At 49.9% G+C, this 26,341-nt stretch overlaps 2 protein-coding genes across 3 annotated transcripts in view; one reads left to right on the forward strand and one right to left on the reverse strand.

Moving 5' to 3' along the window:
* The window catches only part of VWCE (von Willebrand factor C and EGF domains), a 24,895-nt gene extending 22,519 nt beyond the window's left edge, over window positions 1–2,376 (forward strand). For both annotated transcript variants that reach the window (XM_008583992.1, XM_008583993.1), the window contains exon 17: window positions 1,361–2,376. In XM_008583992.1, coding sequence (XP_008582214.1) covers window positions 1,361–2,001 — 641 coding nt within the window. In that variant the 3' untranslated portion in view covers window positions 2,002–2,376. The remainder of the gene's footprint in view (window positions 1–1,360) is intronic.
* Window positions 2,377–8,559: 6,183 nt separating this feature from the next.
* Window positions 8,560–18,374, reverse strand: PGA5 (pepsinogen 5, group I (pepsinogen A)). The gene is made up of 9 exons (XM_008583994.1): window positions 18,297–18,374; window positions 17,710–17,869; window positions 15,401–15,518; window positions 14,404–14,522; window positions 13,496–13,695; window positions 11,432–11,548; window positions 10,178–10,322; window positions 9,978–10,076; window positions 8,560–8,873 (listed from the first exon to the last, which is right to left on the reverse strand). Exons 1-9 carry the CDS (start codon window positions 18,350–18,352, stop codon window positions 8,724–8,726), a joined length of 1,164 nt encoding a protein of 387 aa, XP_008582216.1. The 5' UTR covers window positions 18,353–18,374; the 3' UTR covers window positions 8,560–8,723.
* Between the last annotated feature and the right edge of the window lie 7,967 nt (window positions 18,375–26,341).

Here is a 26,341-nt window from a genome sequence, read left to right on the forward strand (position 1 = left end):
AAAAAAAAAAAAAAAAAAAAAAAAAAAAAAAAAAAAACTTCTGGAGAGATTGAAGTTTTTCACTGATTTGCGGCTTGCATTTCCTCTTGTATGAAATATTTAACTCCTTGACCTTTTGAAGAGTATGTTCTATTCTTAGGGCAGCTCTTCAGATCTGTGGACGAGGAGCTACTGGTTGGTTAGGACTGCTATGGCCGGGAACAGCCTCTGAGCCTGTAAATCCATTATGTCAGGAATGGTTGAGTACCTTCTAGATTTTACTTCATTTTTACCACCGCAGACTCCTCTGCAGGCTGATAGATATTAGTCCCCTGGCTTTCTAGAGATGAGTTGTCAGCTACGTGCTGAGCATTTTACGTCTGTTTGCTCATTTCAACGCTCCTGGGCATGTTCAAGGATGTCTGCTTTTATCATCTCCATTTTGCATATGGGGAAATGGAGGCTCAGAGAAGTTTCTAGTTGGTGGTGTTGGACTCAAGCCCAGATCCCTCTCATTCCTTATTCTGTGTTCCTTCCCACTCTGCTCTCCTGTCTCCGGATGGGGAAACTGAGGCCCCCAAAAGTTCCAGCTCCTTCTGGAACACACTGCCTTGGCTACAATTGCCACACGCCTCTCCTAACAAGAGCTCCCTTTAAGGGAAAATAACTTTTTTTTTTTATATATACTTTTGGGGGGGCGGGCAGCTGGCTGGTACAAGGGGAAAAAACTTTTTATTGAAGTAGCTTATGAAGTTTCCTTTTGATGATTTTTTAAAAAAAACAGTTTTCTTGAGATATAATTCATATATCATACAATTCACACATTTAAAGTGTCTGATTCGATGGTGTTTAGCATATTTCTAGAGTTGTGCAACTATCCTTTGATGATTTTTTAAATGTAATCATTCCAGTTTTTTTTTTTTTGTCTTTTTTCGTGTCTGGCAACGGATTGCAACCCTCAGTGTCGCGCCCGTACCGGACTGGGACCGGCAACGGGATCGCAACCCTCGGCGTTGCGCCCGCACCTCGCTCAGCCAGTGAGCGGGAACTGGTCTGTATGTGGGATCCGAACCCTTGGCGGGAGCACCGCCGTGCTCCTGCGCTCCCAAGTGGCGCACTGTAGCAGTGCGCCACCGGGCTGGCTCCATCATTCCAGTTTTTTAATGTGCTTGACAATATCCTTCTTCTTAATCATACCTTCTATACCCTTTCTTCTTTTGCTTCATTACTCTCCATTTTCTTTTTGCTTAGCCTCTTCCAGGTGTGCTGAGGCCCTTCTGACGACAGAGCTGGGTGTCTGCGCCTAGGGCAGCTTGTCCCAGAACCACCTCAGCCACTGGAGAGAACCATTGTGCATCTCGTTTCCCCTGCCTCTCTCTAGATTCCCTGTTTCCTCTGGAGGAAAGGCAGGGGCTCTCCCCTCACAGAGACATGGCACTCAGCAAAGCAGCTCGGAGCCCCCGTGGAGACACCGAGGCCCCTGTCAACTGTAGCTCCTGCCCTGGGCCCCCAGCAGCGTCATCTCCAAGGCCAGTACTTCATGTCCTTCAGCTCCTCTTAAGAACAAACTTGTCTAACATGCAGACTTTACCTGCAAGCCCTTCAGGAAGGCAGGCTTCACCTTCATCCCCTTTGGGGCCAGGGGGCACTTTCACAAGGGAGCCTGGGGCCTTCCAGTCTTCTCAACTCTCTCCAGGGCCTTCGATCCCTCCAGAAGCCTCCACTCTACCTCCCGCCTCTCCAGGGGCTCCTTGGCCACCTCCTGTTTCTGCAGAGCGCACCTTCTCAGCCTCTGAGGCTCAGACAGCATCCAGGTGGCCCTCTCTGCCTGCCACCCTCCTGACTGAAGCGTCAGCACTTTCCACCATGGCCCCCGGCCCCTCAGAGACCCCCATCACCCTCTTCAGGCCTCACAAACTCTCTCCTACCACCTCCAGACTCTCTGCAGCCCTTGCAGCCACTGCCCGCCCCAGCCCCCAGCTGCCCATGACAGCATCACAGGAGGAAGAGTCCACTGTGTGAGCAGCTCCCCATGTCTGGGAGACTCCGGACAGAGAACACTCTGCCAGTGGCCCAGGGAGCATGCAGAGTGGCTGCAGGGGCAAACCTGGTGGAAAATATCAGGGGCTCACTCCCGGAGGGCTCCTGGTGGCATGGAATCCCCGAGGCTGGATGTCACCTTGTTCCCAAGAAGCACTTGGCATGTGTTGTGAGCACTGAGCAGGTGGTTTCTCCACTGTTAGTACCCCTTGGACCACACAAAGGGCTGGGGCTGCTGAGCTCCCTCCTGGAGGAGGAGAGTCAGATGGGGCCTGAGATTCCACTGGGACCATGCCGCCTGTCATCACACATCCTTTCCTGAGGTTTCCTGATTAAAGGTTGTCTCGGTTTCCCCCAGGCTGCTCCGCTCCTTCACTTCTCCCCTGTGGGAAGATGGGAGACGTTACCCCAAGGCCACAGGTGGCAAACAAGTTCCACGCCTTAGTCCCCCTGCTTGGGAGAAAAGCCTGCACCAAACTGGAGCTGGGGTGGGGACAGGTCTCCTATAAGCACCAGGTGGCCTTTGATGTTAGGAGACTTCCGAAGTTAGAAGGGAGAAGATGGATGGAGAAGGCTCTGCAGGTTGGGCTCCTGGGAAGGAATGTCTGAGATGAAATCGCAAGCAGGCAGCTACTTAGGGTGTGTTCTCAGCATGAACATCTGTGGGCAGGAGGGAAGGAGGTGGGGAGGGGGAGTCCTCAAGCGTCCACCAACCCCCTCTGGGAGTTCTGAAGCTAGGATGGCCCCTCAGAGTTGCCCCGAGTTGGGACAAGGGGACAGGGCTTTGTGCCCCCTTCTTGACCAGTAATTCTTTCTGGGCACCCCTGGGCAGGGGTGTGCGCTTTGATGAGGTGACTCTCTTCAGCCAAGGTGGTTCCCTCTGAGGTTGACGGCTGAGAGCTGCCACAGGGCAGCACAGTGTCCGTGACAGATGCAAAGAGGAGAGTGCCATCGCTAATAGGGGGAGAGGATTCTCCATAGGGGAAGTGAGATGGGGCTGGAAGACAGAGAGCTAAGTTGTCACCAGGTCACCACTTGCTACCACTGAAACCTACGAAGACTACCCCCATTGCGAGGCCACCTCCCTTAGCCTTTTTCTGACATGCTGGTCACCTTGTATCCCAGGGTGCAGGGTCTGCTGAAGTGTTTATCGGCTGCAAAGCCAAACTGAAGTATCCAGTCCAGATGCCAGTGTAGTTGTGGATCCTAATCCGAGTATAGTAGCAGGGATAATGAATTTGGGAGTTAGGAGCATGGAAACTGAAGAGTTTAGAGATGCAAAGGACTTAGAGACCTCTGTCCAGTAGGACACAAAGGGTGGAGCTTATAGTGAGCTCTGGGGAACTAGGAAGTGCGGATGTGAGCCCTGCTAACCTGCTTATGAGCGTGGGATCTTAGGTATTCGCTCCCTCGTCTGGACGATGGGATAATAATAGTCCTACCTTATGGAGTTGGGACGATGGCATGTGTTCAGTCAAGCCTCCATAAGTCTCAGTGGCTCATGCTTGGGACTGTGGCCCCCGAGCTCCCTGCAGCCTGCCCAGCTTCACGCTGCCGCCCGGGACCTGATCTCAGGTTGAAGGTGTAGAATGCTGGCTGCCCCCACGCTGCAACTTCACAAGCAAACCCAGCTGTCAAAACGGTAGTGGCTAAAAATCAGTGCCAGTTTTCTTATGGCTGTCCCTCTATTTAATTAGTAAGTATGCGATTTGAGTTTTGTTTTGGTGGCTGGCTGGTACGGGGATCTGAACCCATGACTTTGGCATTACCAGCACCATGCGCTCCCAAGTGAGCTAACCAGCCAGCCCAAAATTCCCAACTTAAGTTTTAATACTAGTCTCCCCTGCTCTGTGGGGTCAAGTCAGTGATGTTCATTTTGAATATTAAAAAGGCAGGGGACAATGGGATAGCTGTAAACATTTTCCCCAAGTTGGTGCAAGTATAAAAAACATGCTTATCCAGACTACCCCTCCTCCAGTGTTACGGCTGAGACATCAGACGCCCAGAGAGGTTAGGAGTGTTCTGAGGTTGTATCGAGGATGATGGCTGAGCCTGAAGAAGATCCCCTTTCTTCCGTTCCCAGTCTGGGCTTTTTCCGTCACATCTCACTTGACTAGGTTCTTCTGCTGGGGTTCAGAGAGACGGTGGATGACCACAGTTTATGGTGGGGCGCCACGACCACTTTATCAAAGCAGACCTGGAGATAAATACCTGGGTGAAAGTCAAGGGAAGAAGACCCATCAAGGTGCATTAATGGGCTGTTTACGGCTGTGGGCAATTGGCACTCTGTCCTTCTGGGGACCCTCTGGGAGATCATGTAGCCCATGCTTCAGGATTGTGCCCCAGAGGGCGTGATGAGGCAGGGGGAGTTGACCTCCCACTCTGGTCCCTCACGGGACGAGCCTTAATCCTGGGCCGTTGGCTCTCAGCACGCCTGGCTGGCCCCGCGCAAGGACTGAGCCTCCTTTCCTCTTGCTTCAGGTACAAGAAGGCTCTTGGGGCAAAGGGACAGGAGCCGTCTGCAGGGGACTTTGGCTGGGACATGTAAGAACATGTTCTGCCCACAATAAACTCCCATGTGCATGGCCCCTTCCCAGGGCTGGCTGGCTGCAGGAGGCTGGAGACCACCTTAGAGACCCCAGCTGGGCATGCAGTGCTTTTGACAGGATGAGCTGGTCTGAATTCTTAGCAGCTTGGGCTCCAACAAGCAAGGGGGTGTTTGTTCTTTGATGGAGACACCCCACGTTTTCCCTTAGCTCAGATTCTGCTGTTAGGGTTCTGAGAAGCAGTTCAGGATAGGGGAGAATGTGTGGGAAGCCTGTCCCACGGTGTCAGTTTCCTTGGACCCGGGGGGCCAAATGATCAGACGTGTTTTTTTTTTTTTTTTGTCTTTTGTCTTTTTCCGTGTCCGGCAACGGATCGCAACCCTCAGTGTTGCCCCCGTACCGGACCGGGGACCGGCAACGGGATCGCAACCCTCGGTGTTGCTCCCGCGCCTCGCTCAGCCAGTGAGCGGGAACCGGTCTGTATGTGGGATCCGAACCCTTGGTGGGAGCACCTCCGCGCTTCCCAAGCGGCGCACTAGCGCAGTGCGCCACCGGGCCGGCCCCCAGACGTGTTTTAAGAGACCTGATTTTTGAGGTTTTTAGATGAACGGGCCTGAAGACAAATCAGAGGTTTCTAATGAGGGTAAACTTTCAGAGGTTTCAAAATATCTTTAATTAAGTTATTTTGAATGTGTAGTGTGCCCATATCATTAAGATACATAAAAGTTTGTAAAATTGAGGGGCTGGCCAGTTAGCTCAGTTGGTTAAAGCGCAGTGCTGATAACACCCAGGTCAAAGACTCAGATCCCTGCACAGACCAGCTGCAAAAAAAAAAAGAAAGAAAATTAAATTGTATTCAGTGAGAATTCTGCCCTGTCCCACATTCCTTCTTATCATCTCCATAGTTTCTGGTTCCTGGCTGTCCTTGCCAAGTTCCTTTATGCATATGCAAGTGCATCTTTTTATTTTCTATGTTATAATCCAAAGATAGCATAATATAGGCCCTGTCGTGCACCAGTTGTTTTTTTTAACCTAACAATCTCTTTTTAAGCTCTTTTTGTCTCAGTACCTAGCAAGCACATTCAGGTTTTCCGTTTTACAGCTGTACAGGGGCTCATTGTATGGAAGCACCATAAATTGTGTAACCGTCCCCTGGGGATGGACATTTGGGTTGTTTCAAATCTTGCTTTTACGCATGATGCTACAAAGAATAACCTTGTACTTACATCATTTTGCACGTGTGCAAGTGTATTTTTAAGAAAAAATTCCCAGAAGTGAAGTTATTGGGCCAAAAGGTATATGCACTTCTAATTTTGGTAGAGCCACATCACACTCCTTAGGGTGGTACCAATTTACACTCCCACCAGCCATGCGCGAGAGAGATCATTTGGGGAGGGTTGGGATGAGTGGAACTGAGACCTATGCGATAAAATAACACTCCAGGACAAGTGTGAATGAAAAGGATGGATCGAGCTGTGCTTAGACCCCACCCCCGCCCAAGTCCTCAGAGAAAGATGTACGAGGAAGAGCCTGAGACTGTAGAAAAGGAATGTGAATTCATCTCATCTTGTGGAGTGAAGCAGGAAGTGTCAGATCAGATCTGTTAGCACAGGGGTTTCCAGTCCAAATTATATGTCCAATGGGGAACCTCTTTAGATTCTGTCTGGATCCAGGAATCCCAGTGTGGGAACGGGAGAGGGTCTGGGAGAGAGAGGCTGAGCTGCAGCTGCCAGGGCTGAGAAGAGGGAGGAAGGAAGGACGGGGCCAGGAGCTGGAGAGTAAGTAGGATCCTGGAAGACCTGCCTGCACCCCCTGAGCCTAGCACACTACCTGGCTCATAGTAGGTGCTCAGGAAATGTCAAAAAGCAAATACAAACAAAAAAGAAAAAGCAAATACAGCAAAGGAGCCAGGCAAGGTAAAATTCCTCTCCAGAAACCTGAGAAATCCATCTACTTGTCCTGTGACCAAATATGACTGGAATAGAATGTTGGTGGAGTGGGAGCTGGCTGATCTGTTGTCTTATGTGTGGCCGTAGTCAGATCGTATTTACTCCTGTCCTATCTTTGTTTCCTTTTAAAAAGTCATCTCTAATTAATTACTTATTCAACAAATATTTATTGAGCACCTACTATGTGTCAACTAACTCCTGCTGCCAGGGCTCCAACAGTGAGCAAAACAATCACAGTTCCTGCACTTGTAGATCTGAAACAAACACCTAAATGCACGATCACAGGTTGTGCCAAGTGCCAAGAGGAAAACAAGGGCGGAGCTCTGTGAGAGAGTGGTCAGGAAAGGCTTCGCAGGGAAGTGACATTTAAGCTGAGATCTGTAGATGCTAGGGGTTAGCAAGTCAAGAAAAAGGGAAAAGTGATCCAGGCAGAGGGAACAGCACATGCAAAGGTCTGGGGGTGGGAAAGAACTTGGGCTCTTTGTGGAGGTGGGGGAAGGCCAGTGTGGAGGGAGCTCAGGGCAAGGGGGATCGAGGTGAGGCAGGGAAGGTACAAAGAGCCCAGAGCACACAGGACCTGAAGCCATGTCAAAGATTTGTTGTCTTATTGCAAGTGCAATTGCAAGGCATTAATTAAGAGTTTTAAGTCAGGGGGGGATGTGATCAAATTCATATTTCAAAAAGATCATTCAGCTGTGTGAAATGGGCAAGAGAGGATGAGAGTGATGTTGGGGATACCTGGGGCACAGGGTGGTAGAGCTCACCCCAACCCTTCCTGGAGCCCAGCTGCAGCCCTCAGGCCAGTGTCCGTAGCAGTCAGCCTGGGTCAGCTGTCGGCAGAGGCAGGGGCTGTGGGAGTTTTTCTAACGTGTGCTGAGGAGCACAGGACTGTAATAGTCTCACTAGCAAAAGAGGAATGAGGATCAGGTTAAGCTGAGTTAAGGTGAAACAGATCACTCTGTGGCAGGACTTCTCAGAGCCTTTGATTGGGAATCATGCCTTGTGAATCTTGGAGAAGGGCCTAGAATGTAGCATGTTCCACACTTATTTTGCAACTTTTTTATTGAACATTCTCTACCAAACCCACTCTGCGAATTGCTGCTCTGTTTCCTGTTTGCTTTTCTAGGGCATATATGCTGATGAGCACGCTTACTTCCCTCTCTCATGACCTCCGCTCAGGGAAGTGGAAAACTATTATCTTCATTTACAGATGGGGAAACAGATGAGTTCAGTGTCTGTATCTGGAGTCTTGGGAGATTCTTAATTGCTGGTCTGGATCACTCAGCTAATCACAAAGTGCAGCCTGGGACATGTGGGGTGTCAGATTCTGTCCCCTCTCCTCCCCATGTCCAAAAGACAACACCGCCTTGACCTGCTTACTTAGGAATGTCACCATCTGTGGCCACCTCCCCTTGATTTCTTTCCTTTCCTCATTATCTCTTACTGGCTTTGGGAGACATAAGAGATTGACACCCTCAACCAAGAGCTTAGGTGCCCTATTCTATAAAGAGACAATGAGCCCAGATTTCTGGTCACCAAGTCTTTTTATGATGCTTCCAGCATGACCTGTTGAGGCCCATTTGTCTGTCCAGCTCTATTATGAAGTATCTGCTTCCAGTGTTGTTGGGCTGGGTCACAGACCATTCAAACCTGTTGTTGGCTGGGTCACAGACCCCTTATATGCAGGTCACGAGCTAGATAATTGGAAAAAGATCCTGGGAGCTGTTGGCAAGGCTGACATGCTTTACTCAGATGCGAACTCAGCCCCCCAGCAGATCAGAGCCATTGTCTTAGAGTCAGATAGCTAAGAAAACACCTGGGCGCACATGCGCACTTAACATATCTACATCAGACAGGCTGAGGCATGTTCAGCTGGATATGGGGTGAGGGAGCCTGACCAGTCTGTCTCCATTTTCCTCATGAGTGTCACTGTGTTTGGTGCTGTCAAAGTGGACGTGGTCATTTCTGTTCCCTAGCCCTGTGTTCTGACCCCAGGGATGTGGAGAAATACCAGCAAAGAGAAGCAGCTCCACAAAACGTTTTTCAGTAGGTAATGTTTTTATTCTACGTTATTGGTATGACAGGGAGTGGGGCCACGGATCCACTTCCACAATCCCATCGGAAGAATGATCAGGAGAATTATATACATCTACAGTGGGCACAGGACAGAGGCTGGGTCTTCCTGGGAAGTGGCTGGGGAGACTTGGGCCTAAGATGTGGCAGCCAGGCCCAGCTTGTTGTTTGCCCTGTCGAAGACGGTGTAGTACTGGCGGATGAAGATGTCACCCAGAATCCAGAGGTCTCCGGAGGACGTGCTGACGTCCATGCCCTCGAAGCCGCTGATGCAGACACCATCGGTCTGAAAAAAAAGGAGAATAAGACTGGAGATGGGACAGAGACTCTGCAGGGACAGGTGCTGGGCAATAAACATCTAGGGCGTGGAGTTCGGCTGCAAGGCTCGTGCAGGAGGCACTTCCGGCTTCAGCGTCTAGGGACTTGGCTGTTCTTGGCCTGGGGTCTGCCTATGTAAGCTGCTCACTGCACTATTGGTTTCTGAAAATTGCTGGACATGATCTGGTGTTTCTGGCAGACACATGAACTCTCACATTAGCATCATAGCTAAGGGGTTTAGGGAGAACTCAGCTGCTGGGAAGGAGTTTGGAAACCCTGATGACAGCCTTTTCTCATTATTCTGATCTTGTCCAGTGGCCAACCAGATTAACTGTTAGTCCTTGTCCTTCACTGGGTCACTGGGCTGCAACCTTAGCTGTAAATTAGAATTACCTGGGGAGCATTGACTCCCCCATCCCCTACCTCCGCCCATTGCTCAGGCCTCACCCACTCCTGATTAAATCAGAATTGCTGGGAGAAAGGCCCAGGCTTCAATCAAATAGCATCAATTCACTGGGCAAAATTAGTCTGCCACCTGGCATTATAATAGAAGGCAAAGAGAGTTTTCCGGTCGCTCATTTGACTGAAGATTTGTTACTTGGTAGAGAGGGTAGGCGGGTCATAAGCACCAAAACTATGGAAGCTGGGATTTCCGTTTGTCCATCCCTTGGTCGTTCTGATGTGTTCGACTGCTCTTGATCACCCTAACCACACTCTGAGGGTGGGGAAAGCTGACGTCTGTAGTTTTTAGATGAGGAAACAGGCTGAGAGAGGTCACAACTTGCTCAGAATCAAAGGACTGGTAACTGAGACCCAGGGCTTAGACCCAGGAGTCCAAATACAGTTCTCTTTTTACCCATCACCCTTTGCCTCACTTCTTCCCCTAGGGGGCTGCATTCAAGTTCCCCTGCATGCATTTATTTTTAATATTTTCTTTTTCTCTGGGGGCTTCCCAGAGCAGATGTCAGTCTGCTTCTTGGCTCATAGAAGTGCACTTTCCCTTGTACAGAGGGGAATCTGTGGCCGTGTTCTGTGTGGGGCCACCCAGGTGGATGGTCCAGAGCCCCCTTACATCCAGGATGTAGGCACTGGCTGGCACAGGATACTGGACGTCATTGATGGTGAAGATGATGTCAGGCAGGTCATCTACGGATGAGCAACTGACCACCATCTGGAAAGAGCAAGGGTGGGAGGGTTATTAGGGTTTCCATTCCTTCTCTGTGGCACACCCCTCACTTGAGTCTAGACCGGAGCAGTCAGGGCTGGACTTGCCTCGCCGTCTGAGTTCTCACTGGCTCCAATGTAGCTCTGGATGTTGGAAATGGGGGTGGTTGGGCCGGCCAGCAGAGAGGTGCCAGTGTCAACAATGGCTTGGCAGGTGTCACTGCAGGCGATGGTCTCTCCGTTCATGGTGATGCTGAGGGTGAGACCAAGTAAGAGTCCCCCGAGTTCCCAAGGGGTACATTTCCCCCAAGGAGGAGCCAGGTGATCCCAGACATTCCCTCCTCCCCATCCACTGGCGAATACATAAAATTTCAGTTTCTCTCATTTACACGCTCATTCATTCATGCATTCCTTTATTTAACAAATAGTCACTGAGCGCCTACTCTGTGCCAGGCATGGGAGACACAAAGCCAAACAAGACAGCGACATAGTTTCTGGCTGCAGGGAACTCCCAGTCTAGCTGGAAAGATAAGTTATGGCAGAGGAAGAGAAGGATGAACAAAGCACATGGCAGAGAAAAAAAAAACACAGGCCAGGGCACAGGTGGTCGTGGGGAGCAGCCTGGGAAGGCTTCTCAGGGGAGCAGACACCCACAGGTTGCCGGGCAGGGGCATGGCTGGAGGAGGACATTGCAGCAAGGGAAGAGCATGCAGGGGGTGATGGAGACTTGGGGACAGAGGTGGAGGCACAGATGAAGTTTTAAGAAGGCTGGGCAGACGTGTGGTGACCAGTGCATCCTGATTTGTCTGGACAGTCCCAGTTTTAGTACTGATAGTCTTGTATCCTGGGAAACTGCTCACTCCTGGGAAAACCTGCACAATCGGGCACGCTTACAGGCTAGTGGAGGGGCGGGGTGAAGGGAAGAAGATCTGGAGAATGAGGTTACACCGAGGCAAGGGCAGGCCCTGAAGGGGAGGGTGAAAAGGAAAAGCCTGAAACAACTTCTCATCCATCTTGCCCTACCCTTAGACTGAAAGTGCCATTTTTCCTACAGTGGGAGGCATGTGTGCCCGTTTGCAGGTCCCCTAAATGCTGAGATGCTGCTGGATTCTCCTGCTCCCTTGACTAGAAGAAAAGTGGCTGTCTCATCCTTGCAGGGGTTCCCAGACGGCTCTCCCCTCCCCCTCCAATGAGGCGCCTTTCTCAGGGTCTCTATGGCTTGGCCAATTTCCAGCCTCCTCCTGGAGTATGTTCCCCCTATGCTGGCTGTTCCAGGGGGATTCTGAAAAGCTAGTTAATGAGTTCATAAAGAAATGAGATCTGGCGCCCATGCCAGGTGCTGCCCGTCCACAGTGGTCTCACCTGTCCACGGTGATCTGCCAGTAACCCTCAACAGAAACAGGCACCCAGTTCAGACTTCCAGTGTAGTAAGAAGAATCGATGCCACCAAATATCACCACGCTGCCACTCTCCTCATCGCTATGGAAAGTAAGAGAAGACAGGGATTCATTCATTCATTCATCCATTCATTCATTTATTCATCTGAACATCTGCTATGTGTGTCCTAAGAGCTACCCTTGACTGGGCGGTTACCAGTGCCTGGAACTATGCTGAGCATGCAACAGACACAGCTTATTTTCATCTCACACCAAGGCCCATGCAACGATCACTATTATTATTATTTCTACTTTGTCATGAGGACACTGCAGCTCAGAGAGGTGAGACAACCTGCCCAAGGTCACACGGCCAGGGAGTGGCAGAACCAAGATTAAACCCAGTTCTTTTGGGTGTCAATATGAATGGAAACCACTCTAGTTTCCGTGGGGACAACAAGAGAATGAACATGTAGCAGTGTTGGCTCTTCAGGACTTGACGGTGTAGCTCTCTGGTTCCCAGCCAGGGGCGGTTTTGCCCCCAGAAGACATTTGCTAATGTCTGGAGACATTCATTTTCTTGGAAACGTTTTTGATTGTCATAGTTGGGTTGGGGTTGGGGTGCTACTGGTGTCTAATGGGTCGAGGCCACGTATTCTGCTAAGCATCCTACAATGCATGGGACAGCCCCTGACAATGAAGTATTATCTGATCCAAAATGTCAATAGTGGTGGGATTGCCAAACCCCGATCTAGCTGGAGGGACAAAATGGCCCCACAGCAAATATTTAAGTACTCATGAAGGCAGATCATGTTTTAAGAGCCATCTTGAGTATTAAATGGCCAAGAGGAAAAAAATGATAAGAGAGCCCTCATGTTGTAAATTGCAGGGGTCCTTGCTATTGGAATATTCATTTTCTTTTTTTTTTTTTTCCTTTTTGTCTTTTTTCGTGACCGGTAACGGGATCGCAACCCTCAGTGTGGCGCCCGTACCGCGACCGGCAACGGGATCGCAACCCTCGGTGTCGCGCCCGCACCGTGCTCAACCAGTGAGCGGACCGGTCTCTATATGGGATCCGAACCCTCGGCAGGAGCACCGCCACGCTTCCAAGCGCCGCACTCTACCGAGTGCGCCACCGGGCTGGCCCTGGAATATTCGTTTTCTAAATCTCTACAGTTTCAGGTTAGATAGGGAAGCAAATGTAGATGGTAACAAGGGGTTAATTATCACTGAACTAGCCATTTATAGAACTACTCACTTAACCCACCCACCCTTGCTGTAAACATCTGACAGCATCACAATACAGTGAGGGTCTGGCAGAATAGCTAGAGAAACACGAACGATGATGACCCATTTCAAAAGAGGAGGACATGGGTGTTAGAGAAAAGTCGACTCTCTTGGGAAAGTTGATAACACCCTCAGATATTCTTGCATAAAACTCACCTCGACCCAAACCCACACTAGGTTTATTCTTTGTTCATTCTTAGAATTAACTCACAGTCACAAATGGAACCTAGATTTTGTTAAATCATAACAAAATGCTTTCATGATTTTAAGATGTCATTGTCATGGGCTGGCTGGTTAGTTCAGTTGGTTAAAGCATGATATTGTTCACACCAAGGTCATCCCCATACTGGCCAGCTGCCCAAAACCGAAAAACCAAAAAAAAAAAAAAAAGTCACTATTCAAGATATAAGTCCTGATCAGATCTTCTCAATTTTTGCTATGAAATTTTGATCCCTGTTTTAAGTGGATTCACTTTAAATGGTGTCTTTTGGGGGCAAAGGATCAGGGAACCTGTGCTGGAGAGCAAATGACTAATGACATGTGAATTGTGTAAGTCAAGGGGACAAAGACTCACCCTGGGAAAGTAGGACAGAATGAAGATTGTTCATCAGAGAGAGAGAGTTGGCACCATGACTCTTCAAAGATACACTTCTCCCACCCTGAGACACTGATTTTTCAAATTCCTTGCTTTCCAAGACCCCCTCCAACCCACCCAGCTCTGGACAGCTCCCTGCTGGTCCAGGTGATCATGACCTCTCTGACTTACGGGCTCAGGTAGACGGAGAAGAGGTCCTCGGAAATCAGGTTCTGGTCCCATATGTTGTCAAAGACGGGTGTGGCTCCAGAGGCAGAGATGGAGGGGTAGGCCAGACCCAGGATGCCGTCAAAAGGAGCATAGTACAGGAAGCTACTGGACTCTGTCTCGCTCAGGCCAAAGATCTGGTTGGTGTCAGAGATGCCTCCGACCTGAGTGGGGGGACAAAGATGTTCACCATCAGCTCCTGTTCACTGAGAGCTGCTGAGCCCTGGGCCCACAGCGACCTGGTTCATTCTGTGTAGGGCTCAGCTTTTGGGCATCAGGCTGGAAGGAGGGCAGAGGGACTGTCCCCTAGAATGCTGTTATTCCACTGGAGGTTAACCACTTCAGCTGATCTCCAGATGGCCACAGTCTGGGACTCAGTGTGAGATTTTGCTGCAAAACAGATGGCCACCATGCATCTGTGTTTGTGATGCAAAGAGGACCCCAGGCAAATCAGGGCCCTTGACCCAGGCTGTGCCCTGGAAGTGGCGGGAAGGGGCTTGTGGAGCTTCTGTGACTCAAGGCGGCTGTGGGTGAGGGGAGGAAGAAAAGGAGCAGATGCTAAAGGAGAATTGAACCTTTACTTGCCTTCTCCCCACCTCTCCATAATGTGCAGCTTGGGGGGGGGGCGCTGAGGCTGATTTATGGCTCCAGGCAGCCCACCTCCTTTCCAATTATCAGCCCACCTAGAAGTGTCTGGGACATCTCTACCATATCTCCCCTCACTCCCACCGCCCAATCAGGTTACTTTTGTGAACATCGAAGCTCATACTGCCTGAATGAGGTTGTTCTGGGGGGTGCACTGTGGTCTCCAAGGTCCCCAGAAGCTGGCCCCAGGGTTGGGCAGAATGAGATGGCAGTTAGCAGATGTGTACCTTCACGGTGTCATATCCAAGGATGCCCGTCATGCTGCCAGTGCCATATTCGATGGAGACTGACTCACTGGTGGCCTCGAAGGTGGAGGAATCATCAGGGTTGAAGCGGTTATGGTTCTCTGCGAGGGCAAGAAGTGACATCATCAACCCCCAAGGCAAGGATCATGGGCTGGAAGTGTCTTCCTGGGATGGGGTGCTGGAGGAGAAAGGTGACCTTTTCCCTCAACCTTTAGAGCCCAACAGACCCCAGGTTCCATTCCTGTCTAGTTGAAACCACTGGGACCACCTCACTGATGGATGGTCCCCAGCCAACCCCACAGTCCTCCTGAGGACTCCCAGACAAACACTGAGTGGGGCATCACGGCTGCTAACGGTGATGAACATCCTCACCCTCCCTGGACAGCACATGCTCCCGTTACGGTGTGATGAGCAGGACTCCATAGGCACCTGCTCTTCATCACAGCTCAGGTTAAAAAGCTGGAAGAGGAAGGAGCTTGAAACACTGTCCATGACTTCCAGTGACAAACTCTTTCATTAGCAAACCAATGTTTGTGTGTGTGTGTGTGTGTGTGTGTGTGTGTGTGTGTGTGTGTGTGTGTGTATAAATGAGCTCGGTGCTCATCTCTAGCATTCTCCAGCCTTGCTTCTGAGCTGCTGTCTCACGTCAGACTTTTGTCCTGGCCAGCTACCCTGTGGTTCTTTAGACCCATCTCACTTTGGGCCCCCACACACTTTCTCTCCCAGGCTGTGGTTCTTTAGGAGAGCTTCTCTCTGCCATGGGCTGCAAACTCTTTGAAGGTAGGGACTGTGTTTGATTCATCCCTTTATCCCCCAGAGCACCTGAGCCCAGTGCTTGGGACATAGTAGGTGCTCAGTAAATGCCTGTTGAGTGAATCTCTGTGTGACTCCAACAGGCTTGAAGTTGGACCTTCATGGGCTTGAAGTTCGGTACTGGGGAGGAAGGGCGAGGCTGGGCTGGGCAGGGCCAGGTACTCACCGCAGGCAGCACTGGAGCAGTAGATGGAGGGCACCCACAGGTTGGAAGAGCCGGTGTCGAAGATGACGGTGAAGTCCTGACTGGGGGTTCCGATGCCGATGGTGCCATAGTACTCCAGCTGCCGGGGCCGGGACAGCATAGTTCACGGACTGGGGACTCCCCAGCTGTGGCCTCCCTGGGGACTGTCTCTGGGTCATCTCCTCTGTCCACCTCCCCACCTCTTCCTTCACTGTTCTTGCCTTCCTCTCCCTGTCCAATGCATCCATCCTTCAAAGCCCAGCCCTGGTCTCCCATCCTCGAAGTCTTCCCTGATTGCTGCCCTGATTAGCCTCTGACTATTCTCTCACTATTAGCACCTAATAATAATCTGCTTTCCCCTCTTCAGCCATTGCCTTGTATGTTGTGGTCTCTCAGAGGTTGCTGGAACCTTATAGCACCCAGCAAAGTAAAGGCTTAAGTGCTGTTCATTAAATTGTTGAGTGGGAGATAAACAAGTTACTTAAAAGATGAAAACTAGTCAATATCTCTTATTTTTTTTTTCCTTTTTGTCTTTTTTCGTGACCGGCAACGGATCGCAACCCTCAGTGTCACGCCCGTACCGGACCGGGACCAGCAACGGGATCGCAACCCTCGGTGTCGCGCCCGCACCTCGCTCAGCCAGTGAGCGGCCGGTCTGTACGTGGGATCTGAACCCTTGGCGGGAGCGTCGCCGCGCTCCCAAGCGGCGCACTGTAGCAGTGCGCCACCGGGCCGGCCCAATATCTCTTATTCTTAAATCTAGCCTTGTACAGCAGGCTTCAGGAAAGGGCAATGTCAACTTTTTATTCTTAGTGGCAGCCCTTTCCCCTTGCCAGCTGTGTTCCGGCCACACTGGTCTTCCTGCTATTCTTTGAAAATGACAAGCTCATTCCCACCTCAGGGCCTTTGCACTTGCTATTATTCCTTGTGCTAGGAAAATGTTTATTCTAGATCTTCCCTTGGCTGACTTTTTCTTATCAATCATTCAGAGCTCTAGTCAAATGTCACCTCTGCCAAGAGGCCTTTCCTGAGCACTTTATCCAAATTTGCCCCCTCCTCTGTTCTTCATCCCCTTCCTCCAGTTAATTAGTTAATTATTCTTCATGGCCCTGGTCCTCACCTGCAAGTATCTTACATACTTATCTGTCTTTCCCTCTAGGATATAAGCTCCAAGAACTCTGCTCATTCACTGCTGTGTCCTCAGCAATCTTCATAGCTTATGGCACACAGTAGGTGCTTCAGAAATATTTGTTAAATAAATAAAAATGGGCTAACTAAGCTCTTACAAAGGGCCAAGCCCTGTGCTAAGCCCTCCCAAAAAACATTCTTGGGTTTATTATTCCCGACGACTCTCTGATGGTGGGTACTAGTGGTTCCGTTTCACAGAGGAAGACGCTGAGGCTCAGAGAATTTTAATGACTTGTCAGAGGTCCTGTGGCTTGGAAGCCATAGAGCCCACATTTGCATCCGGCTCGGTGGATTTCAGAGGCCTTGCTCTTAACCACAGGCAGCACTGCTTTGTACCTTGGCCCTGTGCTGTTCGCAGAGGGGCACACGATACCTTCTGACCGGAAGGGCACTGCCAGTGGGCCCCAATTAGAAGAGTCAGACTGGTCTTCCTGAAACTCAAATCTGATCATGTCAACCTCCACTGTTTGAGATGAATCGGTGGCAGTTAGGATGCTGACCTCTGCCGTCCCTGGCTGCCCTGTAGTCTGGCCCCACCCACCACCCCTGGACTCAGTTTGCAGCACCCTCCCTCCCTCTCTGCACTCCTTGCACGCTGCCTTATGCTCCTCAAATGCACTCTGCCCTCTCCTGCCATGGGTTTGGCACAGGCAATCTGGAATTCTCTCCCCTTCTCTCTGAAACTGCTGCTGTTTCCTCACTGCTCCCAGGAGGCTTCCCTGCCCCAACCTGTCACACTGTCACAGTGGGACATCTTCACTTTGTAGTCCTCACCCTGGTTTAGAGGCTCCCTGATTACTGCCTCTCTCCTAAGAGACTGTGAGCTGCAGACTGTGCCCACTGCTGTATCCCTGGGCCCAGCACAGGACCTGACACTTCACAAGGTGCTTGGGATAAATAAGCATTGAATGAGTGAATGAATGAATGAACACGAGCAACTACTCTGACCATGAGCTTCCCTGACTGCCCTGGACTGCTGAGATCCAGGGAGCAGCCCCTGGTTTACTGCCCGGAGACTCAGAGCCCTGGCCCATCCTCTGAGACCCCAGGATATCCTCTCTCCTGCCAGCCAGGTCCTGGGAGCCACCTGCCCACACACTTACATCCATGTAGTTCACCATGGACTCCTCATCCAACAGGTTGCTGGCCCCCTTGGGGAGGTACTTGATGGCTGGGTTGAAGTTGTACTTCTTCAGGAAGTCCTTGAGCAGGCCATGCTCTCTCAGGTTCTGCCTCAGGGTCTTCTTTCTGACCAGGGGGACCCTGTGGTTTGAAGGAGGAAGAGTGATTAGGCTAGGATTCTGCTCATGGGCTGCTGTGAGAGCCCCAGAAGGAAAAGGAAGCTGGTCCAAGAGAGAAAGAAGTAATGAAGAGGGGAGAAGCTCCCATGTTCTGCTCAGTCATGCAAAGAGGTTCAGTGATCGTGGCTAGTGATAGAGCTGGGACCCAAACCCAGGCTGCTCGTGAGGGCCTGAGCTGTTCACCACGACTGCAGTGCTGCCTCCCCAGAGGCAGGAAGAGAGACAAGAAGGGAAGACTCTAGATGGCCCGAGAGAATGAGGAGTTGGTGGAGGAAAGAAAGGAAGAAGGAAAACACGGCAGGAAAGAAAGGAGATGCGAGAGGCGGCGAAGGGGCTGAGAAATCGCCCCATGGAAGCCGTTCTTCACGCTGCACATCGCCCGGACTCACTTGTAGATGGTGCACTCAGAGAGCACCACCAGGGTGAGCAGCAGCAGCCACTTCATGGTTCTTGCTGGTCCCAAGTTGCAGGAGAAGGCAAGATGGGTGGAAGGTGTGTAGTTGCAGGCAGGAGCTGCCCCTTATATACAGCACCAGTCCTCGGTCATCGGCCTTATCAGCGTCCAAATGTCACCCATTATCCTAACCCCAAACAGAAAAGTTCCTGATAAGACTGCCCCGCCCCCAAGTCATGTTCTGAGAAGTTTCCAGTTGAGTAGCTTTCCACTGTAAGCACATCCCACGGTTGGACCTGCAGAGAGAGAGAGCGATTGAGTGGCGGCTTCTTTCTTAAGGAACGAAAAGGGCCTACTTTACAAACTTTACAGGCTGAGTGTTTGGACAAAATTTGAAAATGCACTTAACATTGGACAGATGTCAAAGGAGCTCAATGTACCCAGATTTGTCCCAGTGGGACAGATGGCTGGGATGCTTAGAGAGCATCTCCCCAACTTAGCAATGGGTCGTAGCTACTAACCCAAAGCACATTGGTAGGTCAGTTGTCCGGGACACAGGACACATCTCCCCATGTAAGTGTCATTATACGGGCTTGTTGGGTATCTAACTAGCCTGTGGGACTTATTATGGGCTTGCTTTTCATGGCAACTGGGCTGAGTCCTGGGAAAGAGGTGCGTGCATTACAGCAGGGAGGAGGGAGAGAAGCAAGCAGAATAATGCTGCCTTCTTTTGCTGGAGGAGGCAGGCTTGAAACAGGCCAGGTCTGCCTTTGGAACCTGTGCCCCACCCTTTCTGCACCCCTTTTCTTCCTACTGCTTCTCTCCCACCCTCTCCTATGAGAACCCACCTGGGTCTGACTCCCTCAGCTGCTCCATGTTTGAAACTGGGCTGAAATCAACCACAATGGAGCAAAGCGATCTGGGCAAACAAATTCATACTAGTGTGTAAATGACTTAGGTTCTCTTCTTAAAAGAGGACACCTATCAACCCAATGGATTCTCTACTTTGTGGGATTTTATTCAGTGGGCAAAGTGAAGTGAAAATTTTGATTCATGAATTATTGGGGAGGAAAAGAAGTGGGGGAGAGGTTACCAGCTGGGTAGGGATTCCTGAGGGTCCTGTTCTGAAATTAGATCCCTGGCCATTCTTGGATTTTTCCACCATTGAGAACCCGAGATTCTACCAAAGCTCGAAATTTCCTCTAGTGCTTTGGGTGTCTTTTCTTTCCACTGGATGGGTCTCTTGGATTGGTGAAGATAATTATGTCTTTTCACATTAGAGATTTTAACCCCCTGAGGTAGGCTGACATGTTTGGTGACACCAATTCAGGACATATGACAGATAGACTGACTGTAGGATGGCCCTGCGTTATACTTGCCTGGTGGTATTCATGCTCCTGTGTGATATCCTCCTGTTGAGTGTGGGCAGGACCTGTGACTTGCTTCTAACCAACAGGATACAGCAGAGCAGAAGGGATGTCACTTTTGTGATTAGATTCTATAAGATTGCAACTTCTTCCTTGCTAGCCAACTCTCCCTACAGACTCTCTGCCTTGCTGTCTCTCATGAAGCAAGCTGCCCTGTGGAAAGGCCTACATGGCAAGGAATGGAGGGTGGCCTCTAGCCAAGAGTCAGCAAGGAGCTGAGGCCCTCAGTCTAACAGTCCACAAGGAGCTGAATCCTGCCAACAACTGGGTGAGCTTGGAAGCAGATCCTTCTCCAGTTGAACCTCAGGTGAGACCATAGCCCTGGCTGACACCTTGACTGCCACCTTGTGAGAGACCCTGAAACAGAGGACCCAGGTAAATGAAGCCTGGATCCTAACCCACAGAAACTGTGAGATAATAAATGTGAGTTGTTTTAAGTCACTAAATTTGTGTTAATTTGTCATCAGCAATAGGAAACTAATACGTGGCTAGAAACCTCCTTAAAAGCCACAAAGATCTACCTGGCTGCCTCATACTCTTTCCCCTCTGGGACCCCATGTTAGTGCCCTGTGAGGCGGTTTTCCGCTCAGACCATGTGAATGATCACAGGAGGAAGCTGACAACATTGATTGAGATATCTGCAAACCTCCAGCAACTCAGCCATGCTTGCATTTCAGTGTCTCTTTGTGCTTTTCCGAATGCTTTGAGATACACGGTCTTTTAAAAATGTATCGTTATTCCTGCTTTCTCTTTATTGACATAGTCCAGAGGGGTGAAGTGATCAGTGCAGGTCTACATAATTATGTAGTGACACAGGTAAGACTAAAACCTGGGTCTCAGAAGGCTCTGGTCTCAGAAGGCTCTTGTCCCAGGCCAGGCTCTTGTGCTGGGCTGGTGCCCATGTACACCCACCTGGTTTCTGTCCATTGGTTAGAATGTAAATTGGTCAATACATGATGGCTGCAGCCTCCATCCTGGGGACATTCAGAGAAGCCATTCTATCCAGCCCCCTTTACCAGAGGAGCTCTTGAGAGGGATGGGGAATCTTGACTCTGGGTCTGTGTGCTCCCCATGAGGACTGATCATCAGCCAAGGCTGATCCGTGGCTGCCAGCAGGGGAGCCAGGTAATCTCACTGTGCCAGACTGGCCCAGCAGAAAGATTAGACAACAACGTTTACCTTGCCATTAGCCTGCCTGGCACTCAGTATGGCAGTGCCTTGCTCTGAGGGACACTGGGGACAGTGTCTCTAATGCAGGGCACCCCCTGCCAAGGGCACAGGTGTTCAGAAATGTTCCATGAACTTACCAAGTCAAGCAATGGAATGAAATCTAAAGAACCCAATCACGGCAAGGCGGAGATGGAGCATTTAAGCACGATAAGTGTTATCAAATTGGGCTGATAGGTGTTGAGACAGCTGGTCCCCTAGGCACTTTCAAATGTTTTCAATCAAGGCCTCACCCCAGGGACACAATCTTTCAACAACAAAGAGTACATTGTGTTTTCCACTCCCCAGCCCAGACCTGGGCTGCTTCTCCAGAGATGCACGCAGATTTTAAAAATTAAATTTATAATAACATTTTTGGACCCAAGTATACAAGTGATACACGATCATTATAGATTATTTACAGGTAAATGAAAATTTAAAAATGATTCATGGGCAGACACTGTGGCACACTCGAGAGAGTGTGGAGCTGGGAGCGCAGCGACGCTCCTGCCACAGGTTTGGATCCTATATAGGACTGGCTGGTGCGCTCGCTGGCTGAGCGCGGTGCGGGCGACCCCACACCAAGGGTTGTGGTCCCCTTACCGGTCACGAAAAAGACAAAAAAAAAAAAAAAAGATTCATAACCAGTTATCCAGAGCAAACCACCATTAATGTTGTAAATTAATATATTTACATACAAATATGGAACCAGGTAGTACAGTACACTGTTCTGTAACCTGCTTTTAAAAGAAAAAAGAAAAATGAAGTATATTTCATGTATTTACCAAGTGATTTCTTATGTCTACATCATCATTTTTAAAACTTTTTGAAATACAGCATGCACACAGAAAGGTACTCTCATAAGGGAATAGCTTGATGAATTTTTACAAACTGAGCACACCCACATAACCACGATGACCCAGATCAAGAAACAGAATGTTACAATTACCCGGCAAAGCTACTTCAGGCTCTTTCTAGTCACTACCCCACCCCCAAACCAAGAATAATGCCACTCACACTGGGCTTCGAACCCAGGCTGTGTGGTTCCTGAGCCCACATTGGGAAGCATTTGCTACATCACCTCTTAGAACGTGATGAAAACTCGGGGCTTCTTTCCTAGAGAGAGAGATGCACACACAGCTGTGCACCCAATTTCAGAGCTCTTAAAGCCCATCATGAGGCCAGCTAGGTGAAGAGCTCTGCTCAAGCAACTGGAGTTGTTGACCATGGAGAAGGCACTCACATAGGTAGTGAGCTCTGCAAAAACTGGGATGCCATCTGGCAGCTGGTGCAGAATAGACATTTCATACAGATTAATTAAGCAAATGAATGAATGAAAGAATGAATGAGTTTGCCTTGCATACTTTCCCTGCTGGGGACAGCAGGAACCCATGCACCTTCAGGGTCCAGGAGCATGGGGAGTAAGAACCATCCTAGACTTTTCAACAGATAGTGCTGAGGAAACTGGATATCCACATGCAAGAGAATGGAGTTGGACCCTTACCTAATACCATATACACAAATTAACTCCAAGTGGATCAAAGACCTAAGTGTAAGACCTAAAACTATAAAACTCTCAGAAGAAAACATCCCTATGTTGTAAGATATTTGTTCGACCATGTTCAGAGCAGCACTATTCACAAAAGCTAAAGCTTGGAACCAACCCAAGTGTCCATCCACTGGTGAACAGATAAGCAAAATGTGGCACATACACACAGTGGACTAAAAAGTGGACTTAAAAAGGAAGGAAATTCTGACATATGCTACAACATGGGTAAAACTTGAGGACACTATGCTAAATGAAATAAGCCAGTCACAAAAAGACAAAAGCTTCATGACATCAGATTGGGCAACAGTTTCCTGGATAGGACACCAAAGATACAGGTGACAAAAGAAAAAATAGAGAAATTGGACTCATGAAAATGAAAAAAATTGTGCATAAAATGACAATATTGACAGAGTAAAAAGGCAGGTCCTTCTCTTGTATTTCACCCAAAGCAGGTGTTGGAACCCTTTCTGAGGGTCAACCAGCCTGGCGAGAGAAGATATTTGCAAATTATATATCTAATAAGGGGTTAGTATCCAGAATGTATAGAGAAATCCTAAAATTCAACAACAACAGAACAAACAACCTGATTCAAAAATGGGCAAATGACACAAAACGACATTTCTCCAAAGAAGATATACAAATGGTCAGTAAGAACGTGAAAAGATGCTCGACCTCACCAGTCATTAGAGAAATGCACATCAGAAGCACAGTGAAGATACTATCTCATGTCCATCAGGATGGCTACTATATAAATAAAACAAGGAAAATAGTAAGTGTTGAAGAGGATGTAGAGAAATTGGGAGCCTTGTGCAGTGTTGGTGGGAATGTAGAATGGTGCTCCACTGTGGAAAGTAGTATGGCTCTTCCTCAAAAATTAAAAATAGAATTAGCATATGATTCAGCAATTCCATTTCCGGTTATATACCCTGAGGAATTGAAAGCAGGGTCTTAAAGAAATATTTGTTCAGCCATATTCACAGCAGCACTATTCACAATAGCTAAAACTTGGAGGCAACCCAGGTGTCCATCCACTGATGAATAGATAAGCAAAATCTGGTGCATACACACAGTGCACTAAAAAATGGACTTAAAAAGGAAGGAAATTCTGACATATGTTACAGCAGGGGTGAACCTTGAGGACACTATGCTAAGTGAAATAGGCCAGTCACAAAAAGACAAATACTGTGGGATTCCACTTATATGCAGTTCCTAGAGTAGTCAGATTCATAGAGACAGAAAATAGAATGGTGGTTTCCAGGGGTTGGGGAGAGGGGGTTTGGGGAGTGATGTTAAATGGGTACAGAGTTCCAGTTTTACGAGATGAAAAGAGTTGTGGAGATAGATGGTGGTGATGGTTGCAGAACATTATGAATGTATTTAGTACCAGTGGACGGTACGCTTAAAAATGGTTCAGGGGGTGAATTTTATGTTATGTCTACTTTACCACAATAAAGTAATTGGAAAAAAAAAAAATAGAGCCATCCTAGACCCTGATAGCTTCAGATCTGCATGCCCCTAAGCAGGGAGGGCGCTGGGGTCTGTGGTCAAGCTCTCAAGGGGAAGTCAGGAAGCGGAGAAGGGGCATTGGTTCCTGGGGAATGGGCTTGTGCCCAAGTCTCGGGAAGGGAGGGGGATGGCCGGAAGCCTCTACGCCACCCTCTCAACAGCAGGCTGGTTGGCCCTCAGAAAGGTTCTGACACCTGCTTGGGGAAAGTACAAGAGAAGGGCTTGGAGGAGAGAGGGGCAGAAATTGGGTACTGGGCACAGCAAGGGTTAACTGGAAGCAGAAAGGAAATGTGTGAAACCTGGGGTGGGCTGGGGGAGGATGGAGCTACTAAGCAGGGGATGGAAAATTCCCAGGAACTGGAGCATAACCAAGGAATTGGCCTGCAGTCTCCCAGCAAGGACAAAGGGATCCCAGGGAGGCCTCCTCTGCCCCTCGCAGCCCCCCGCTCCTCCTCAGAGTGCCTCCCTGAGCGGCGCCTGCTGGGGCCCTAGTACGGACCTGCTGGAGCTGGTGGCCTGGGATGACCCCCTGTGCGGTCCTGCCAACGGTGGGTCCCGCCCCATGTGGCCCGGCCCCAGCTCCTTTGTCCTCTGTATCTCTAATGCCACGTTACTCCCAGGCGAGCACTGCTCTGGACCTGACCCCCCTCTGCCTTATCCGATCCAATCTGATTCGATCTCGGCACTGTTCCTTCTTGGCAGTGACCTGAGTCCTGGCTCCCAACCTGTGACTCTGCCACGTTTGGTTACAGAGGAGAGGGGGAGGGTGCATGTAGTCAGAGGGTATTTAAGGCACTTGTGCTGGGTCTCCTGTTCCAGATGGGCAAAGCCATTCTTGAAGCGGCCAGGCACCCAGTATCCCCCGCTCCCATCCCTCGCCCACCAATGGACCTGCAGCAGCTTTGGGGCTCTTAATGCCTTGGTCTGGGGTAGGGGACAAGGTAGCAAATCTAGGCGGAAGGCTTTGCCATCATCTTATGACCTGAGTCCTGCTTGGCATCAGCCACCTTGGCCAGGTTCTTGAGTAGCAGAGCCCTCATGAGCCCTTGGCCTCATTCACCTCATTCATTCATTCCACATGCCAGGCAGAAGGCTTGATAGAGATGAATCAGCCCTGAATTTTGCCCTCAATGGCTTTACATCTGAGTAGAAGAAATAAGGCCATACTTGAGGGGCACTATGATATAAAGCAGAAAATGAGAGTAATAGTTAACGAGCGCAGGATACTAAAAAGGGTATAAAAGGGACAAAGTGCTATGGGTCATTCAGAAAAAGGAGCTCATTTCCAAGGACCATCCGGGAGGCCGCCATGGGGGAGGAGGCATTTGAGCTACCTAAATAGTACTTGGAAGCTGATATCAGCCCAGGAGTGTGTTCCCCTTCCCAGGGGAATCGCATTTTTACAAGGATCTGAGCCTGGCACAGAGGAGATGTGGAGCGAATGGTTGAGCATTAAGCACCCAGGATGACCCCTGGAATGAGGTTTTGATTGCTAAGATGGGTGGAGGAGCTTCTGAGCCTGGTTGGAGGCTCCTGAATCAGACTGTGTGTGGAGGGAGACCACCAGCCTCAAATTTTCGTTCTCAGCAAAAGGTACACCTGTGTTATTGGGGGTGGAGCCCTGGGCCCTCCCCGATGCCCCAGGCCATGACCCCATGACTGGTTCAGGTAAGGCAGCAGGCAGGACTTTGCCAGTGGGTCACATGGGGGTGGTGGATATAGGCGTTAAGAGGAAGGTGTCATGGTTCTCAAGTTCAATGCTGAGAGCTGTGACTTGGGCTGAAACCCCTTGCCTTCCTGCCCTCTGGCAGCCCCGGACCACTTGAATTCTCCAGTGGGCCACACCCTGCCTTGCCTCCGGGCCTTGGCACATGCTGTTCCCTTTGAATGGCTTCTCTCTGATCACCTGGCGTGTCACTCAGAGTCCTTGCAGAAACAGGCCTGACCCAGAGGTTTGATTGAAGAGACTTAGTGGAGGAACTATGTACAGATGGGTGGGCAGGGGCAAAGGACTGCAAAACGCATGTTGACGCACCCACCGGGAGTCAGCAGCAGCAGGAAGCTGAAAGAGGCAAGGGGAGGGAGCCCATGACTGTGACCTGGCACGAGCTGGGCTGAAGGCAGAGGGCGTGGGAGCAGGGTGGATCCTGGCAGAGGGAAGCTGAGGGCCGGGGAGGAAGAGAGCCCCTGCTAACTCTTCCCTACCTTCAGGTCCAGTGTCCTGTGGCTGTCTTGTCTCCCCCGCTATGGGTGGTGAGCTCAAGGACAGGGACAGAGCCTTACCATCCTTTCATCCAGCACCTGCCTTAGCTGGCACTGGGCACAGAGCAATTGGTAGGTAAAAATGTGGAG

The sequence above is a fragment of the Galeopterus variegatus genome, unplaced genomic scaffold, assembly GCF_000696425.1.
Source record: "Galeopterus variegatus unplaced genomic scaffold, G_variegatus-3.0.2 Scaffold3121, whole genome shotgun sequence".
NCBI classification, from domain to species: domain Eukaryota; kingdom Metazoa; phylum Chordata; class Mammalia; order Dermoptera; family Cynocephalidae; genus Galeopterus; species Galeopterus variegatus.

Excerpts from the sequence above, each read along its gene's own strand:
- PGA5 (XM_008583994.1), bottom strand. The coding sequence starts at position 18,352 with ATGAAGTGGCTGCTGCTGCTCACCCTGGTGGTGCTCTCTGAGTGCACC. Across the intron at positions 10,323-11,431 it reads TGGCAGATCACCGTGGACAG|CATCACCATGAACGGAGAGA; the intron begins GTGAGACCACTG and ends TCTCACCCTCAG. Across the intron at positions 8,874-9,977 it reads CCAGTGCCTACATCCTGGAT|ACCGATGGTGTCTGCATCAG; the intron begins GTAAGGGGGCTC and ends CTTTTTTTTCAG.